At 30.1% G+C, this 20,661-nt stretch overlaps 1 protein-coding gene and 1 long non-coding RNA gene across 6 annotated transcripts in view; one reads left to right on the top strand and one right to left on the bottom strand.

The window, feature by feature from the left end:
* Positions 1–4,642: 4,642 nt before the first annotated feature.
* LOC133666166 (uncharacterized) lies at positions 4,643–8,757 on the bottom strand. Its single transcript, XR_009829916.1, has 2 exons — positions 6,824–8,757; positions 4,643–6,493 (listed from the first exon to the last, which is right to left on the bottom strand). It is a non-coding gene; the product is annotated as an uncharacterized LOC133666166 (long non-coding RNA).
* Positions 8,758–10,191: 1,434 nt separating this feature from the next.
* The window catches only part of LOC108001363 (uncharacterized), a 45,737-nt gene continuing 35,267 nt past the window's right edge, over positions 10,192–20,661 (top strand). Inside the window, exon 1 of one of the 5 annotated variants that reach the window (XR_009829908.1) lies at positions 10,192–10,611. Coding sequence is in view for 1 of the 5 variants with exons in the window: in XM_062075780.1 (XP_061931764.1) it covers positions 10,591–10,611 (21 nt within the window). In the remaining 4 variants the exon portion in view is untranslated. The remainder of the gene's footprint in view (positions 10,612–20,661) is intronic. The other 4 variants (XM_062075780.1, XR_009829909.1, XR_009829911.1 and 1 more) reach the window with 4 other exon arrangements.

Raw genomic sequence — 20,661 nt, 5'->3', positions numbered from 1 at the left:
TTGACATTTCTTCACTCTCCAATGTATTGTAAATTGTGATTGATAACCGAAACTACATCTCTTATGAAATATTTTATTCTTTTCATTTTTTTGTAAATCGTAAAATAAATTATCGTTAATCATTGTTGGATAAAAACGTGCATAAATTGTTCACTACAGCACTAATAAAAGACATTAATTGTGTAGCAAGACTCTAACGAAAATGAACGGTTGTTAGTTTGAAATGTTGTAACATGACAACAAGTAATTCAAAAAAATTGTCATTGGTGTCATTTCTTCACACACGTACTTCAAATTTGTGATGGCGTATATTACTTGTTCACAATATAGATAAAAAATGTAAAAAATAAATGTTATAAATATGTATTTTCATATGAAATAATTTTAATTGCAATTCAATTGATTTAACACATCTTAAATGAAAAAAATATTTAGACTGATTTGATGCAGAAAGTACTTGAAAGAGCTTGTTGAACGTCACTGAAAATAAAGATAATGTAGATATACATGTATAACGCTCATAGATCGTTAACCATTTAAAAAGAAGTTATGCTAAAATTGTTTTATGCTATAGCTGCCTCGTCTAATATGTATTATATATCTAGATAGATTATTCAGAAAAATTGATTAAAATTTTAGCTGAGAATTCTATATATCAAACGAAAACGGATAATATAAATATATTCAAAAATTCTTCTTTCATAGATTAGTTTAAAATGTCGTGTAGTTTAAAATTATAATTAAATTCAAAGATCAATAAAGAAAAAAAAAATCTTTTTTCAAAAAGCGAAGTAAGTATGAAAATAAATGCATATAATTGATAAAATTTTGTTTTCAAGTCTGCGGAAGAATTTATAACAATTGTATAGATTTTTCTATTAGATAAAGTTTAATATTACTCACAATTTCTCAAATTAAAAATTTTAAAATTATCACTTGCATCACTTTTGTTGTGTTTCCGTTTATGATTGAATAATATTTGAAAAGGTAATCGTTAAATAATCGTAAATGATCGATTATAAAAATCTTTAGATGAATTGATAAATACAAGCTACTATGTTTAGTTATTTTAAGCTTGTCAATTATTATGTGTACTTATAATATACACGCTGAAATTTCCTATGTATAATTTTTACACAAAATAAAAAAATATTTCGCTGCATCATAGATACAAAACAATATTCATGATAATTTTAATCTCTATAGTTACACAAGCTAATATATTTATATTCATATACTAGTATCTAAGTAATATTAAGTAATATTAATCTTATAGTATTATTTCGAATAATTATTATAAATTCGTTATTTTAATAGTAATATAATTTGATACATTTCTATATAAATTTCTCTTCTTACAGAATTTTATGCGGACTTTTATCGATCTTTTCAATATACTTCATATCGGTAATCATTTGATACGATATAAGTTCGCATATTGGAAGATAATTTTCAACTCAAAGGCTTGTGAATAATCTTATCTCCGATAAAGATTTCCTTATCATCCTTGTTGCGATGATAAGAAATGATCGTGCTAGTTCTTGCTCGGTATAGTCAGCAAAGATATAACGAAGTCTTGAATTAAAGCGTTAAATAGCGGCACCGATTGATGCAACAGCACCAAGGTCATATGCAATATTCACCTTTCTTACTCTGTACGTCCAAGACTATCGTCATATCTTATACAGTTCTGATTCTCAGAAGTTTTTTGAGCTCTAAATTCTCAAATTTCTGTAAATTTCTAACAAAAAAAAATAAAAAAATGTAAATTTTTATACTTACATTATTATATCATAATAATAATATAAAAATTTGACAGTATGTATTAAGATATCAAATTATTAAAATTAAATATCAAATGATAATAGCAAACAGCAAATAATTTATTATATGAATAAATTATTTAATTGTAAATTCATTCGTGTACTTCATGAAATATTTATGTTACTTCAAAAATAGATTATTTTTCAAAGAATTATTTTTTAAAAAATAATTTTAATTCTTATTTCGTGAATGTTTTTATGATTATTTCAAACCATAAACGGACATCGTTTATATCCAAAACGTTTTTCGATAGATAAAAGGTTCGACGAAATTCTGAAAAAATTCATATAACATCTTTAAACATTTTAAATTTAGTTTAGAATAAAAAATTTAAGCAATAATTTATTTACGTGTTTATTATTATTACAAATATATAAAACAAAAAAGACACCTAATTTTTTCAAAAATGTTCACGAATCTTCGTATTTAAAGAGTAAGATTAAAATAATATAATTTAAAAATTCCTGAAAATGCTCTGATCTGGTCAATAATATGATTCCAATATGCCATCGAAAGGATTAAGAATCCGGGATTAAGAATTATCTGCAATTACTTAATACGATTTCTCTACATCATTTTCTACATCAACTACGCATACCAATGCTTCTTTTATCCCATTCGTGGTCGCAGTCTCTCATGAACTGTTAAGAATTAATTAATCGCGAAACCGCGGGGTCGTTGACAAGGTTACAGAAGCGGGATCACCGCGGTATTACGCGGTCGTCCGTGACAATGAGCAATTAATGAATAATAAGTTTCATCGCTTTTATCGATACATGTTACTTCGCGAAACGCATGAATGAATGGCCGAGCGTGCATACGCGCGCTCGTCTCGCGGATGCAGACCTTCGGTTCCGTCATGCGATCGCTTTGAATTCGTGTTACGTCGATCGTAAAGAATTAATAAATGTCTCTTATAATTATGTACACGATGTCGGCTCGTTTGCGATCAATGACACGGACGGGTGTGTATCGTTTCCGTTATTTTATCTCCTTTTTATTTTTCATTTGTCACATAATCGCGCACTAATGAGTAATGACTACACACGTGAGAAACTGTTTATTGATTTGCATAAATCTAATACAATTGCGAGAATGATTCCGAGAATAATAATAGATGTTTGTTTATATGAATACATTGGAGGATAAATAGGGATACGCGTGGAATAATTCAGATAGATATTAATACTGTAATGGCACGTAAAGGATTTTATTACAAGGATATTTATTTTAATTTTCTATTGTCGTAAAATAATTACTATATATAACTTATGTAATTTTTTTTAAGTTATCGATATTATATATAAATATATTGTAATAATTGTTCACTTTATCACTTTAAAAAGAGCTCTATTATTTATTAATAAGTTCAATATAACGGAGCCAATATAGGATTACAAAACTTTTAAAATATTTAGATTTGAGACATTAAAAAAAACAAATTCATTGACAATTTAATAGGGATTCGCTCTATTAGTAGCCATTCTGATCAGATCTTTTTAAATATTTAAAGTTGAAATACTTAAAGGAAAAGAAAAATTTATCGATTTATCGATAATTAATCATCATAAAACTTTTATCACGACTTAAAAAAATGTGGATCTCAAAGAATTTAAATAATAGAAGCTCATTTTTAAACATGAAAATATAATCAGTTCATTATTAGGGAACATATAAGCTCATTATTAACATAAAAAAATATTTAATTTACGAATTAATCTATAATTAATTCTATCATTATCTAAAAATTCACTCTAATAAATAAACTCTAATATAATATCTAATTACTAATCTAGTAATTGTATATCATTCATTAAACGAAAACACAAGAGCCAGGATCAGGCCTATTATGTAAACACGGTGTTCAGTCGGTCAGTAACCGAATTGAAATTGGCAGGCTTCTTACCAAGCTAATCCGAAACGATTCGATCCGAATTAATTCGTGGCACTTGCCTGTAAAACGGAAGGGATCCCCTTGGAGTGGAACCGGGATCTTATTGCCGATCTTTATCGATGCCCACGATCGGAATCCATAATGAGGAACCGATCGTCGCTATTAGCGTGACCGCCCTTTGAACGGCTACCGCGGTACATTTTGTTTTTTTTTTATTTCCGGTTCATCCTTTCGTTTTAATCCTCTTGAGCATGATATTGCATAAAATTTTTGATTTCTCGATCGACGTATTGTAAACTATTAAGAATTTAATTCGTTGGGAATCTTGATTTGAAAAATAAAAAAAATTTTGAAATTTTACTGATATATTTAACTATTGTAACTACAAGTTTGTCCAATTCAATTGAACTCTTAAAAATTTTTTACATTTTATTTTATTATAATAATGAAAAATATTACTTTTTATTAATTAAACAAATAAAAAAATTTGTAATAAATATTTTATGTATTTTATTTTTTTAAAAATGTTAGGATTTTGGGAAAAGATTCCTGTGGATCTTTATTCGAGAAATATCATATTTATCAGTAGTAAGCTTAAGATTATTCAATCGTATCATCTCGAGGCTTTCATCTCTCAAGATATACTTGAAACCATCAATAATTAGCGCGGGTGCGAGATACATGAAAGTCACGTGCACGCACGAGTTGTCAAATTAGTTGATTAACTTAGAGCACCTGTCGATGTCGTCCGGATGTCACTGTAGAACCGAACGTGTGTTAACAGGTGCTTTTAATTCGGTCGTGCAAAGCACTTCCAGCTGCTGGGGCCTGCTATAACAACGTGAATTTGAAGGATTATCGATAAATAGTGACTGACAGTCTCAGTTGATCAAACAAGGAAGAATAAGATTTACAAAAGGAACATACAAATTAATATATATCTATGTATAATTCTTCGGTATGCAGCTATCAAGAAAAATTTCTGTTACATATAAATTTGATTTAACAGGTAATATAAGATATTAAATAATATATTATACGTAGATTATATATAAATGATATACGTATAAAAATACAAAATATAAAAATACGAAAAAAGAAATAATAATAAAAATAATACAAATACATTTTCATTACGAAATAATTATAAATATAATTTGTTAATGTTATATTTCTTAAAATAATTTTGTCGCTTTTCCAATAGATAGCGTTGATATACTTATATTAATGGATTAGGAACGTAGATTAATATATTAGTATGATATTATGTAAATATAATTAAATGTATATAATTTTATGTAAAATTATAAGAATTTAATTTGAAATCTACTTTTAATAAACTATTATTTTAATAGGATATTTTAATAACTTGAAAATAAAATAAAATATATAATAAAAAATTATGTATTATAAATTATATTTTATATATTTATATTTATTTAGTTAATAATTTAGTTAATAATACAGTAATTTAGAAAGTAAAAATAAATATAATTAATAAAAATAATATAATAATACATAATTAATAAGTAATAATAAATAAAAATCAATTATAATTATATTTTTATGTATATTTATATGATTGAATAATTTTAACGTTAAATTATTTACTAAATTTATTTACTAGAAACCTTACTTCCTGATTTATTAAGAATTCTTGTATCTGTGTTGTGAATATTATTTATATTATTTATATCACTATTTGAACTTATTTCAAATATAAATATGCAGTCTATAGATATATATAAACATTTTCTAAAAATAATATTTGATTCGTGTAATAATTAATAGATAATAAATTTATATATACAAGAAATAAAAAATTAAAAAAATATGCAAAATAAAATTTAAGAAATATTCAATAATATATAAAATCTAAATCTGTTAATATATATAAATTTATATCATAATAAATTAATATCATAATAATTTTCCATAGAAAAGATATAATTGAAAAAAAAATATTATTATAAAAAATATTTGTAAATGAATATCTCGTATTTTATTTTGTCAATGTGTACAAATAACGTTTGGAAAATAAATGATAAAAATCATTGAGAGAAAAATCAAGAAACAGAGAAAAAGAGATTTAAGGATGAGGAAAATGCAGCCGAAGAGTAACTTCCGGTTGCAGAGGAATAGCAGAAAAACTGACTCGACTTTCCAAGTATCTTCAGTTGCTGCACCAATATAACAACTAATGAAACACGATTTTCCCAAATAGTTTTTCGAATCTATATTTGGATTTATAAGGTAAACATCTTAAATTTGAATTTTAGTTAATATTATGCAATAAAATGTAAAAATATACATAATCTGAGGGATTGATATTTATATATGATATTTCAAAAATACAATATTGACATAATTATTAGATATATGATTTTAAACAAATTAATTTATTTTTTATAATTATGTATAGATTATGAAAATTCCATTATAGTAATAATTGGTAATAAATAAAATTATATAAAAAAATAATAGAAATAATAAATAATAATTAAATAAAAATTATTTTTAATTTCTATCAATAAAAAAATCAATGCAGAATGGATTATACATATATTTAACAAATATATAGGGATATTTTCAGATGATTACTAAATTATCTTTTCCCTTCCGCGAAAAGAAAACCGCCTGGAGATGCTTCTATGTAGAATTCAGGCCGGAAGTGCACAGGAGTCGCAGCTTTCGAAGACGATCGTAAAACGCCTCGCGAGTTCCTCGATCCCCACTGCGAGTACCTTTGATATCTACTTATTTCTTATTCCGTTACTAGATGAGAAAGTTAATAATTATATTAAAGAAAAATCCAAATCATTTTCACATAATTTTATAGATAATAATAAAAAAATAAAAATCAATATTTTTAATTTCAATATTTATAATTATAATTATAATTATTTAAGAAATTGATTATAATAAAATAATGATAAGATATATAATTTTCATCCAATTTTAAATTGAAATAAATCTGTTAGAATATTCTAAAATAAAAATAGTTAGTATTACAAATATTTCTCAAAAGCAATTATATATACAATCAGGCAACGCGATGTCGTAGAAACGTAAGCAATTCATAATGTTCGAATAAGTCTTGCTTACGTCGTCGCGGCCTCGTCCAGAGAGCAAGGACATTCATTGGCCACAATTCATCTGTCGCGCAATGCTTAACCAATCGTAAACTTGACTAGCGCTTTACTTCCGTCGCGAAGCCACGCGTTCGTCTGTCCTCGCGTACACTGGTTTCGTTGTCACGGCACAGGTATTATATGCTTATATATTCACTGCATACGGTTGTACTCGCGAGCAGATTTAAACGCTTAGTACGCGCTCGTTTCCGCGGTCAGAATCATTGGCACATTCTCGCGCCGGCAATAAACCGCCAGTTAAAACTCCCACTGTCTCATTCTTCTCTTCTCTTTTTTTCGGCGCTGTTCGTTTTACGGCATCAAAATTTGCGGCCAATAACAATATGAATAATAATAACAAAGTTGAGATATGCACCAGTTTAACGAAAACATTTAATTATCAATAATCATGAATCCCAATGCATCAAATAAAATACATTTTGACTCGTCACGGTCTGCAGTTCGATCTCTTTGAAAACAACGATCTCTGCCTGACCGACTAGTCACATCGTCATCATTTGCGCAGCACAAACAACGGGAACGAATATCTTGAAATATTTCTTTTAAATTTTTGCTTCAAAAATTCCGCGTTATCTTGATCCTCATCGTACAACGAGAAAATCGATCGAAATTTAAGTTATAGAGATAGAAACTTTCACATATGAACGTAACGAGAAGTTGAAATTCTTTCTTTTTATGTTAAAAGCGTTACAAACACTAAGATACATGTATATAAGTAGATACCAAGCAATAATAAAGGGAGAAAGAAGTTTGTTCCTCATCGCGAAGAAGAGGAAGACATTTTCACCGCGCCTTCACGGAGAAAACGACTTCGCTTAGAACTGCCTCGCCGACGGCTGTGGCCGTCGCGCGATACGCTTCTCAGAGCCTCAAGCACGCTCTCCCCTCGGGCTGCCTACGGAATGTCACGCAAAATTCGCGAAATTAACCGGCCTGTTGAGTACTGACGATCAACGATCGATGCGTCAATTTGCACGCTCTTGTTTCGCGATCGAAGCGTTCCGATGATGCAGCTCGTTTACCCGATACCGAATAAAAATGTTCGCAGTGAATTTTCTTAGGCTGCATGCCGTATGGAAGGTGGCGCGCGGTATCCGTACGACGTTGTCTGCCGTTCGTTGCTGGCTCGCAAGAGCCGAGGCCTTCGAGCACTCTTATGCTGCTTGCCGTATAAAGGCTGACAGTCAGTGGCGGGTTTCGAAGCTAACGGCGTTGGGCAAACTCCCTCGAACTCGGGGGCCCCGATGTCTACGAGTTCCCCGTTTTATAGCCTCAAAATCATACGTCGAACGTTTAAATTATTATTATATTACGTTGAAGATATTAAAAATTTTTTTTTATAATTATTTTTATTTAATTTGTATTTTATAAAATATTTTTTTATATATAATTTTTATATTTCTATTTATATTTCTGATTATATTTTAAAAATTAAACAAATTAAATAAAATGAAGAAAAAGATTTTTATCAATATTGATAAATTTGAAATTTTGAAAAATTGAAAAATTTTATTATAAAATATTATAATATATAATTATGTGCGATATCTATATAATAGTTTCAGTTATGATTTTATATCATTCGATAATATAATTCGGGCGCACGATATAAGAAACTTGCTGATAAATGGTACGAGAGAAATGCGAAGTTCGCGAAATAATTCTTGGTGAACCTATTGAATGGTTTAAGTCATTTTGAGTTTTTATGTTGGATCAAATTTTTCATCGTAGTTCAATCCATTCTCCCGTAACTTTCATCGAGCGAGAACAGGCTACACTTTCTCGCGCAGAACAATTTTTCTCATCGATGTTAGTGCAAATATTTCTATGAAAAATGTTGAAACAATAATATTTCATATTATAAACCAACCTTATAATAAAATAAAAAATTTAAAAAAAAGAAAGCAAATTTATAAATATATATTATTTTAAATTTATAAATATATATTTATTAAACATATTTTATATATATATATATATATTCTATAAATAAATAAATATATATATAATATATAATATTAAATATATTAGATATATATTGGATATATTATATTTATGAAAAATTTTATTTATATAATATTTATTTAAAATAAAGTTACTAGTGAAAATGTTAAATATTTTAATCTTTGATTTGTTTTTTTCTTGACGTGCTTTAAGGACACGTACTCTTTCCATTTTCCTTGTCCTTTGTAACTTGAACAAGTAAGTTCTATCTTTACTAACTATTTTTTTTTGTTTTGTGGTTATTTAAAATTACACGTATCATAAATCAGGATATAAATCAGATTATATAAAAGCATTGATTACATTTCAAAATCATACATTCAAACAATGAATTTCCTTTCTATGAGCAACCTGAATGGCATAAACAATCCGAGGATATTCAATATCAATTATATAATTAATTTACGTGGCGTGAATAGAACGCACCCTTCCGCCCGTACGAAATCTACCACCGGTCGAATGTCGACAATATGCTGTTCGCTTTTCGGTGTACAATGGCTTTTAAAAATAATTTATTGAATTCGAAATCCAATCGGTCGACGTAGTAAATTATTGAAACGCGCAGAACTATTTTAATTTTCTCGCGCGTATTTTGATAGATATATCGAAACAATTTTGCTAACGCTCTAATGGATTCGTATTGTCGAAGGTACTATCTTTGGATAAAAAAATTAATTCGATCGAACATTTAAATCATCGGCATGATCGCATACCGATATTCATGAAATTCATTCTGCATGATTTTGTATGAACAAAATACACACAATGCGCATGTTACATAGTTCGGCTACGCGCGGACAACCGGTAGCGTGTAAAAATAAATTCTGAAACTTTCTTCATGAACATTAAAGTATCCACGACACTCACGTTATTGCAACTTTACAAGCTGGAAAATAGAGAATCTTTTAATTTAAGTTCATTAAGGAAGTATTTTTCTTTTGTTTCCTTAGGAAATATTTATTTACAAATAATTCGAATAAATAACGTAAATTTATATACGTAGTATATGTATACATTATATAACGATCGATATGAATAAAAAAATTTTTAATTCTTTCTCAAGAGATATAGTAACAGTAAATATTAGTAACTGTAATCATATTTTACACCTTTAGTTTTTTTTATTTTAATAAAATTTATAAAAAAAAATTGTATATTAATTTTCTAATAAAAAATAAAAATTTTATGAAAGATTATAATGCTATTTGAAAATAGACATAAATATGAGGAATAGGTCCAGTACAGCAAAGCTACAGCACTGGGTGCCGTGCCGTCGTGCTAGAGTGCAGGTGGGCCGACGTCCAACGGAAACAGCCGAGCGAACGCTCGGGGGAAAACCGAGCGGCGGCACTCGACGAGTACTGTTGTCAGAGTATTCAGTAATGCTTTGCATGACCAGCCAGTCAGTAGTGGGCTTGTTGGTGAGAGTCGTGTCGTTTACTCGAAGTGATCGTGTGGTGTTACTTGACGAGATAGTCAGGCGGTATTCTAAAACACGACGTACAAGCAAACAGCGACAAATACAGCTACAAACGTGAGTGCATTTCGTGAGACTGTGAGAAAGAAAACGAACAGAGCGTTTCACGGAGCGCACACCGACGGTGGAGCTTCGATTTCACGTACTGTTTTTTCACTGAAAACAAAAAACCATAGCGCTACACTGTGTATGGTACACGAGCGATCCAAGATGCTGTCGTCAGTGCCAGCGAAATAATAATGTGGTGCGACGTTAGTCAGGTGAGTGAAAAGTGCTACGTCAGTTTCTTTTTCTCTACAATTTTTTTTTCTTTTCGAAAACTGTGTCCAGTCTGTGTTTGCCTATCTCTAACGTTCTTGTATGGCCAGCCAAGAGAGCGTTATGTGATCACGACACCACGGTACGAGGTGGTTGTGTGTCATTCGCTGTGAAAATTTCAAACTTTGTTTCGGTTCTTGAGTTCGGTGTTCATACGCGAAAGGACTTTCCTCGTTTTTTGCGACGTTTTTCAGCCATCGAATAATCTTGTGTCTCGATCGTGCTAGTACAAGTGTTTCAGTGTGTGGATTTTTTTATCGTCAATGGATACCTGGAATGTACGATTATATGTATCACTTCGAAGTACCGAAGAGATTGTTCTATTTTGAAGCAACAAACGCAATTTGCTTGAAAATTAACCTCTTATAACGCCTTGAAAGGCTGGCTCGCATGAACGATAGAAAAGGCAATGAATCTCGTGGAGACATTTTTATGATCTTCTTATGCCATCGAATTGGTGATCGTATGATATAATTCGAATATTGCATGGATTAACTAAACTCGTATCTCAGAATTTTAAACACATCCGTCGGTTAAGAATCGCTGAATCTTATGAGTATTTGTTCAAGTTTATTCAAAAGTGCTAAAAAAGAATCATAAACAAAAGCTCGTTTATTCTTTTTCATCTATCGATCTTGAAACTTAGGGCAAAAGAGTGTCATGGATTTTTCGTATCATGTTCCATCGTCTCTTTCGATAAGCGAATTTTTAGGAAACGATAACCACGATCTATACGTGAAAGTTGGCGAATTTTTACATCATCGACGATATTTTCAATACCGCGTAGAAAATGATATAGCGTCGTATCAACGTCGTGCCGAAGTGTCAGATTTGACGCGTGGTAACCTCGTGTTCAGTAGTTTGAATTCGAAGCGATCCCGCGTTTCCTTGGGCTTGGGGACGAGGGGTGGAGGGAGGGAGAGGGTAGAGGCGGCAGCAGCAGCAGAGGTGGAGGAGGAGGTAGGACGGCGGCCGCGGCTGGGTGGCGTTGTGGAGTGGCGAGGAGATGGTCGAGGTGGCTGTGGTAACGAAGGTGGGTCGTGGGTCGCTGGTTGGAGAGGGAGGGGAGCATAACGAGCGAGAGAGAAGGAACGAGATAGAGGAAGAAGAAGCGATAGAGAAGGAATAAGAACACGAAAGAGAGAGATGAGAATATATGTACGATATGAAAGACGAGGAAAGAATTCTCGATAAAGAGAGAACGAGATAGAGAAAGGTGACCGGAGGCTCCGAGGCTGCTTCTTCTTTACTTGGCCAACGCTGTAGAGGAAACCTAGCATCGCCTGTGCGCCATGAGGAGAAGGGTACGATGTTCACTAAGTGACGGGGAGGGGGCATAGTTATGACCAACCATCAAGGGGGCAACGTCGTCATGGTTACCACGACGACAACAACCCGATTCTGTTCTAAGGGATGTTTTTAAAAGCATATATTTGCCTTTGCTCTTTTTTTTTTCTCGCCGATCGCGTGGAGGCGATAGGAACGACTTTTTTTCTATTTTCCATTCGCCGAATGATGGCCCCATTTTATTAGATCAACCAGTTGCAACTGTGTTTTGTGACTATATACATCTATGTTTAATGAAACAGAAATTTAAAGAATATAATATAATCGTAATTGTGTAAAACTTATAGTTTAATCTTTTCGTCAGTATAAATTAAAAATATAGCAATATATATATATAGTTATACAATATATATCCCAGTGATAAATTCGTTTATTCTTCAGATTATATGAATATGCTCAAAATGTTTTATATCAGTGAAATATATGATAGGCATATTTCGAGAAATAGCAGCATTCGCGTGATGATTGTATCCGACGGTGACAGAACCAATCGAATCTGTGACTCGAATATTTCCAATACATTTATCGTTTTACAAAATATCCTTATATGAAAGAAAATGTGTTGCAAGACTTTCTACGTTTTGAATCTAGTATACGATTAGACATCTTGGCAAATTTATTTTTTTCATATCTAAAGAATAATTTCTTTATCTTATACTTAAGATATTTCTCTATCAAGTTTCGATAATGAACTTACTATGAGAAAATATAAGAATATCTCGTAATATACTATAATTTATTTATTTTTCATATTATTCACTGGTGATAAGTATAATTTACAACATACTGAATTAAGAATAGTTCGAACGTATCCGACGGATAGTATTAAGCGGCAGCATTGCTAACCAATTGAATTGAAATGATGATTTTACATATCAATTTTTTTTGTATTTTCATAAATATTCACAACGAATTTTTAATAGTAGAAAAGAAAGTCGGTTTTCAATAGAATAGTAGATGTTCTGCAAGTGACAGATAGTGCTTGGTACTATTATTTATATAAGTAGGATATTTTCTTCCGATACGGTTGATCGATCGATCCGCATAATCTTATTGATAGACGTGATCAAAAAATTAATTATTTATTTATAGTAAAATGCTTTTTGTTATTTATCTATTTTTAATATGGAAATGAAATTTATTCAATCTATTTTTATGTTTTTTTGCAAAAAAAACTTTTTGTATTATAATTAGATCAATCGTAATAATTTTAAAAAAGATTTCAAAATTTTAAATCATTTTACGCTATTATTTATGTTTATTTTTTTTAGAGATTTTGAACAAAGATTTTGATTATATTTCTACAAACCAATTCAAGATAAAAGTAATGATTTTCAAGATCACTTTACAAAGTCCAAAAAAAGAAAATTGTTTATTTTCCTTAAACAAACCTGCAATATGCACATATTGAATATTGAGATTAACTATTAACTAAAATTTTTATATTCTGTGAAATATTTTCAATGATCTTTATCAAATCAAATGAATATACATTCTTAAATGATCAACATATAATGATTAACAATCACTTCTTCCTTCATCCATAGTTATAGGTATATCAAATTCTCTTCTGCATATCTATTAGAATCTATTTTGAAAGATACTATTCGTCAGAATACCTGCAGACAATATTTGTTAGGAAACTTCTCAGCATTCAAGAAAAGTTCATCCAGATGTAAGCAATTCTGAGAGGCAGGCAGATCCATATCTTCGTGTAACATTTTTCATCGGATAAAGGACAAAAACTGATGGTGGTTGTAAGTTGAAGAACGGCGTGTGCCGCGAACAGTGGCGGTGTAACCCTCCTTGGTCGGTCTGGCCTCCAGCAGTTCCTCCTCCTCCGTCTCGTCGTCCTCCTGCGGCGCATCGAGCCGCTCACCCACCATCACGGGCCATTAACGAGAGAGTTATCGACGCGCGATCTGTCAATAGGCTTCTCCCATTCATAAATTCGCCCGGCGTGTGGCGGCTGCATAGTTTTGCCGCGAAAACCACGTGGCAGCGGTAGCGCGCAACGTCCTCTCCGTGGAGTTGCACCGCAACGAGCCGAGCCGAGGCTCTACTACGTGATTTACGGGCCGCGTCCCCGTTTTAAATGCATGCAGAGCAACCGTGCGTGTGCACGTCCTTCTCTCTCATTCTGTACAAGTGCCGGTGTGTGCCACCTTCTCATCTCTGTTTCTCTCATTTCATCTCATGCGATCTGTTAGTTCCTTCGTATGGGTTTGTGTACATGCAACGTAGGAGTCGAATACCTCCGGAGAACCCAGTTGCTCGCGCTTTTTCGGTGTGAGTGCGAAGTAAATATCTTTTAATAGATATAATGCGGTTTGTCCTTTGGTATTGTTGTTTTACTTGAGAAATGAAGACACGTGGAAGAAATCGATATAATGGGTTATTTTCAATTCAAGATATGACATAATCCTTAAAAATAAGCACGTATATTAGATGAAAAATGTCATACAATCAATCAGATTATATAAAAATATGATAATCAGGAAATTAATAAAAAGGATGTTTATTCTGTTACTATGACATTTATATAATATACATATTATTTCTATTATATTTTTATATAATTTTAGTTCTTGCATTTTATGTCTATTAATTCTTAGAATTCTTATAGAATTACTCTCTTAATAATAGGATATCGTATCATATTACTTATTGAATAAACTTTTAATATATATTTGCAGTTGATTTTTTTTTCATTTTAATTTTTAATATGGATTCAGTGATTCTTAGAATTTTATCTTTTTAATATGTATATATGTGAGAAAATTCAGAATTACAAATGCTAAGTGAGCATTGCTGTATTATATAAAAATTAAAAAATGATTTTAATTGGCTAAAATTTTGTTTTTTCAACAAGTTGATGTCATTTTTGCTGTTTCTTCGAAGTCTTTCATAACAACTTATATATGACATAAACAAACATATGAGAATGTCAGGTTCTAAGTATTATGTTTCTATACATTTATAAATTCAATATTATGTGTTCAAACTTCATTTCAAATATAATCAAATTAATTAATTTTATATTCTAATTTTATATCCTGCTTGCTTTATCTTTATCTTTGATATTTTTTCAAAATTTTTATTATTAAATATTAGATGAATAGATATAGACAGTAGTGTTGTCACAATTTCTATATTATGAAGTCGTAACAACTCTGAATATGATTCAAAGTCCATGCAATGTTTTGAATTTCATATCCCTCTCTGTCTTAATACATGTTTGTTTTCTTCCTTAGGTCAAGCTGTATAATCGATTTAAATTATGATAATTTCTGTCAATAATAAAATTTCGCATATTCAATTTAATGATTCTGGATTTACTATATTGTAATTAATTAGATTTATATTTTTTCCGCTAATTTCTCATCTCTGTATGATATACTAATTTTTTAACTGTGATGATTTTTTCTTTTAATTATTCGGAGATTATAATATCAGCAAATTACATACCTATATTATTTTAGAATAATTTATTTGTTAATTATTATTTCAAATATTTCAATAATAAAATAATTTTTTTTGTATATAAAACACATTTCATCTTATCAAGAGCGTAAAAATTAATAAATTTAAAAGGAAATATATTTATATATAGACTTTAAAAAAATGATTTTGAAGAACTTTACATTTACTTAGTGAAGCAAAATGAATATAATATAATATCAGATGAAGTACGAATATAATAATTATTTGAGTTAAAATAATAGAACAACTGAAATAAAAACTTATTTTCAATCATAAATAACATCTGTTGAACATTTGCATTTCCACCTCGACTAACGAATGCATCTTATCGGTTCTTAGTATTGGTCTGGTATGAGATTCCGCGTTACGCAGTAAGATAAATAAACATAATATAATACTCTTGATCTGTGATGGGACACTTGACTACCAATCATTCATCGTAATCTCACATCGGTCGTCTCACTTATTCTCAATATTTTCACTTCAATCCAATCAGAGCCGAGCAATCTGAAAAAAAGAAAACAATCATTAATTCCTGAAATTCTATCCTTCTATTATCCGTTCCGAATAGTGTTCGCGATAAGATTGCAGACCTTTGAATTAATCGAATACCATTGTATATGAGAATATAATATATATTTATACGCATATATATAATGTGCATATATAATACTGTATAATATTAGAAATGAGGGCGCGATACTCGAGGAATAGATTTTGAGGTTAAATATTTCTTAGAGATATTTGTTAGTGGTCAAAATTAGTACAATATGATTCCATTAATACAAAATTTTAATTCATATCTATTTAACTGAACATTGAATCCAATTACATTAACGAATATTTCTATTATTTAAGCGAAAAATTATCAATAGTAAGAAATATATTTTTATAAACTGTATTATATCATTAAACTTTATTATATCATATTATTATGTAAATTAATAATTATGAATCGAATAAATAAAGTTTAGTTATATATATTTATTTCGACATTTAAGTTTGATACTAAGTTTATAATAGATAATTCGTAGAAAGAAATAAGTTTTAAATAAAGATTCGTGGGAAGTGGACAATCGTTTGATGTGAACTATAAAATATCGAATTAATTCAAGTTTAATGAATTTTTAGATTAAAGTTACAAAGTGGGCAGATAAAACATGCTAATAACTATATATAGACTAAAGACTATATATATAGGCTAATAAATATGAGGACTAGATTCATGTTATTTTAAGTTATATTTTATTAATTGATCTTTATCTGATACGAAATACTTTTTACATGATCAATAGGATAATGTTTCGAATTATAAGTATATGATGAAAGTACTTAATGAGTTACTCGAATGATTATTGAATATTACGATAAAGATATTTTATTTATTCATTGATCTAAATTTGTAATATTTATTATAACCACAAAATTTTAAACAAAAATCATTAAAGTTGTATTGTAAATTATTCATATAATTCAAACATAAATGTCATCTTCGGATCACTATGAACATTTTATGCAAATCTTTTAAAAAACAATTAATTGATCATCATCGCTATGACCAATTTCGATATCCTTAAAGAAAGCTTTGTGAATATTTAAAAACGTTAAAATGGCAATTCGAGATTGGAACGAATTTTCGTACAATAGTAACTTTGCAGAAAAAAAATCGCGAGGTAAAAGCTACGACCTACGCCACTGTTTGGCGGCCCCTGATAACATCGGTGAATCACGAATTACGAATGTTACGTTGCGTCTGGCATCTCCCACTGTCCCCCTTTCGATGCAAAGACAACCGTAGCACGTGGTTGCGTGTCGTCGATCGTGTGTGTACACGCGCAGAGAGACGACAAGCTCGTGTTGCATTCTCTGTGTGTCCCGTTTTGTTTACGTTTTACCGGCATGCCTCCGGCCGATTGAAAAATTCGCAGCCACCCGTGTGCGCCCGCGCGCACTTGTGTGTCGTAATTCACGCATCGACGTGACGAACTCGGAGCGTCCAACGTCATGCTTTGCGCGGTTATAAATGAAAACGAAAGTTTATGCGGTTTTATTTTCTTTTTATTCTTCTTCTCTTTCTCTATCTTTTTTTACGAATAAAAATTAAAATGAATTTGATGAATTGATGATGTATCACTAAAATAATAGTTTTAGAAGAATCTTTTTTGCAGAAATTTTTTTGAGGAAGCATTGGAAATTTTTTTACGGTTTCGTTGACAGTTAAAAAGCTCTCTTTTCGGTTTTACATATTTATTATTTATGTTGATACTCTAATTCAGGTAATGTGCAACTTTTAAATTTATTTTTAGTTAGAATATAGACGACAAATGTCTTCAAGTACAAGTAAGAATACGAAAATTAAAAAATTGAATTCTATTATTTAAAATATATTTTCTGCCGTGAAGATGATAAAAATGATCTTTTTTGTTTCGTTTATTACTTCAAAATAATTCAATCGTAATGATGAGGCTTAAAAAAGAAATTATTAATGATCCTCAATTAGAGAAGAGATTCTAATATGTTTAAAAATAACTTATAGTTTGTTTTCTAAATATACATATATATTCCTCATTTATTCTCCATTTTATTACTATTTATACCATTTTCTCTTTATATTCTCTCACAAATAAAACAAAAGCTATCGAAATCACGAGAGACAAAATTATGATTAACCGAAGAAATGGGGCTATAACTCATGTGTTTAATTTGATTGCGAATTATCGAAATAAATCTCAATTTCTCTGTGGCTATATAACATCCCGACATCAACATAAATGGAAAAAATCGGAAAAAAATGGAGGTTCCCAATGGGTGTTTAACTTTCATGGATTCCAATCACGTGCTATTAACTAGTATTGAATAGTTAAAAACAGCCACATATATATCATACACCACTATATATTCACGAAAAATAACTGTTACAGAAGGATGACACGTATTTGGTAATCTTCTTGGCGAATCGGTTCTTTACGAAAATCTATCGATAAAAATGTCTATATGTGTCTATATGTGTATCGTTCTATTAGAGTGCATGTCAGGGTGAGACAGCCTTGGGGTAGGTTAAGGTTAACACGAGAATGCCTTTCTTTCGATCTCTTTGTCTCTCAATCTGCACTTTTCTCTCGTCCTTTTTGGTCTTTCGACGATGATGAAGCTTTTGTACGCAACTATCACACCCATCACATTGATGGTTTCATGGATGGTAATTACAAAGGGAATACCGAGAGAAAAGCAGGAAGAAAAGCAGTTTTTGCGTGAAGATTTTTATTTCTAATCAATCGTCTGATATTCCATCATTGCGTCAATCGATCATTCTGACTTTATAGAAATAGTGGTTGAAAAACAAATGTATTTGGGAAATCTTTTTTCCAATTAAACAATCCAAATTTCTTCGTGTATTTAAGTTAATTAAATTTAGATTCTTAAAAAACTAATGATTAGAAGAATTATTAAGAAATTAAAACTTCTAAAAATTATTATTTAAAAATTTAAGTTCTTTTCTCAGTTGTATGGATCATTCATAACATGTGTTTCTGTCATATTTATCATTATTTTGTTTCAGAAATTGTTGTAAATGACACAAGAATTAAATTTATATGTATGCAAACTCTGAATTTTCCATGTAATTTATGTAAAATTTTTTCAATGAAATTTAAATCAAGAAATAAAGGAGAATTACGTACAATTATTAATTTATCATGATAGAATTATAAATTTTTAGCAAAACACCGAAAGGTAAAAAAAATGCGATCGCTCTCAGTCAAGAGTTAAAGTGAATAACCCACCCAAAGAAGGTTAACGACCAGTGAAAAATGCCTTTTTCATGCCAGTCCCTTTTTCTATGTATTTAGATTCCTACACTGATATAATGAAACAGGAATAATGGCACCTGTCTACCAATAGTCTACTCATTGCGGTTTTCTCATAGAATCTTCTTTTATCATGAAAACAGGTGTTTCGTGCCACCTTGTCATTCTTCGATCCTTGTTTTACCAATAGCTCTGACTCTTTTATGTTTAGAATGTTGTTATGGCGAATGATCTTTCCCTCTTTCTCTTCCTCTACCCCGCTGTTATTCGACCTTGAACCTTTAATCCTTAGTAGCATAACCCTCCACTATGTTTCTCTTTTCTTTTCCTCTCTTTCTCTATATGCTCCTTTTCACTTTACCAGGACCCTTATATTGTACTTTTATTAGTCTTTACTGGTACTAGCATTGTTCACTCGCCGTTCGAAATTATATCAGTGGCTCGTGCCTCCTTTATTGTTTTCTAGATGAATGAAACCCGTTTGCAGCAATTGTATTTTTTACGATTGCAAATGTTTGATATTGATTTCCTTTTTCCTCGTTTTTGATTCAATATTTCTTTTCCTTTTTTCTTTTTGTTAAAATATTTTTAGTAGATTATTAATTTATTTATAGACTTTTTAACAATGATATAATCTTTTGTTTGGTATTATTTAATATTATTATTTTACGTTGGGGAAAATGAAAAAAATTTAACAAATAAAATTAAAAATTATTACAAACGGCATTTATTATATTCTTGTTTTTTATTTAGCAGTAAAATCTCACGTATCGAGTTTTCAAAATATCAGATACTCCAACGGGCAATAAAAGCTCTTTCGAGCTAATAGTTCAATTATTACACGCTATATATCTTCATTTAAATTTACTTTATATAGCTCCTTTGAGCTTCTGATGTATCTCGAACAATAAATTCGTTTTGGAGAACAGTTTCCAATAACGATGAATAGTTCAATTTTACTAAATAATATTTAATTTAATTTAATAAATGTTTATATGAAAACAAAATTGTTCAACATACACATTCTTTCTACTTATAATGTTATTTCTTATTTTTAATTTTGTCCATTGATAATATATTTAAAAATAATAAAACCAAAATTCTCTGATTTTCTCCAATTTTCTCCAAGCATTCTTTTTTCCTTTTTTTAAAAACAATCTCTCTCTCTCTCTCTCTCTCTTTCTTTCTCCAAACATTCACCCATCCTTGCCGAGAATATACTATGGCCAGTACAACACGAATCGAATGAGCATGTACAATTACCGGTAGTAGTAGTGCAGACCGCAAAAGAGCGTCTCGCGAACACGTGTCTCCGCATATGCAATACGCTCTCGGCCCTCTTTCTTCCCGCCAAGT

The sequence above is a fragment of the Apis cerana genome, linkage group LG5, assembly GCF_029169275.1.
Source record: "Apis cerana isolate GH-2021 linkage group LG5, AcerK_1.0, whole genome shotgun sequence".
Classification (NCBI taxonomy): Eukaryota; Metazoa; Arthropoda; class Insecta; order Hymenoptera; family Apidae; genus Apis; species Apis cerana.
This window is presented reverse-complemented; position numbering and strand designations above follow the sequence as displayed.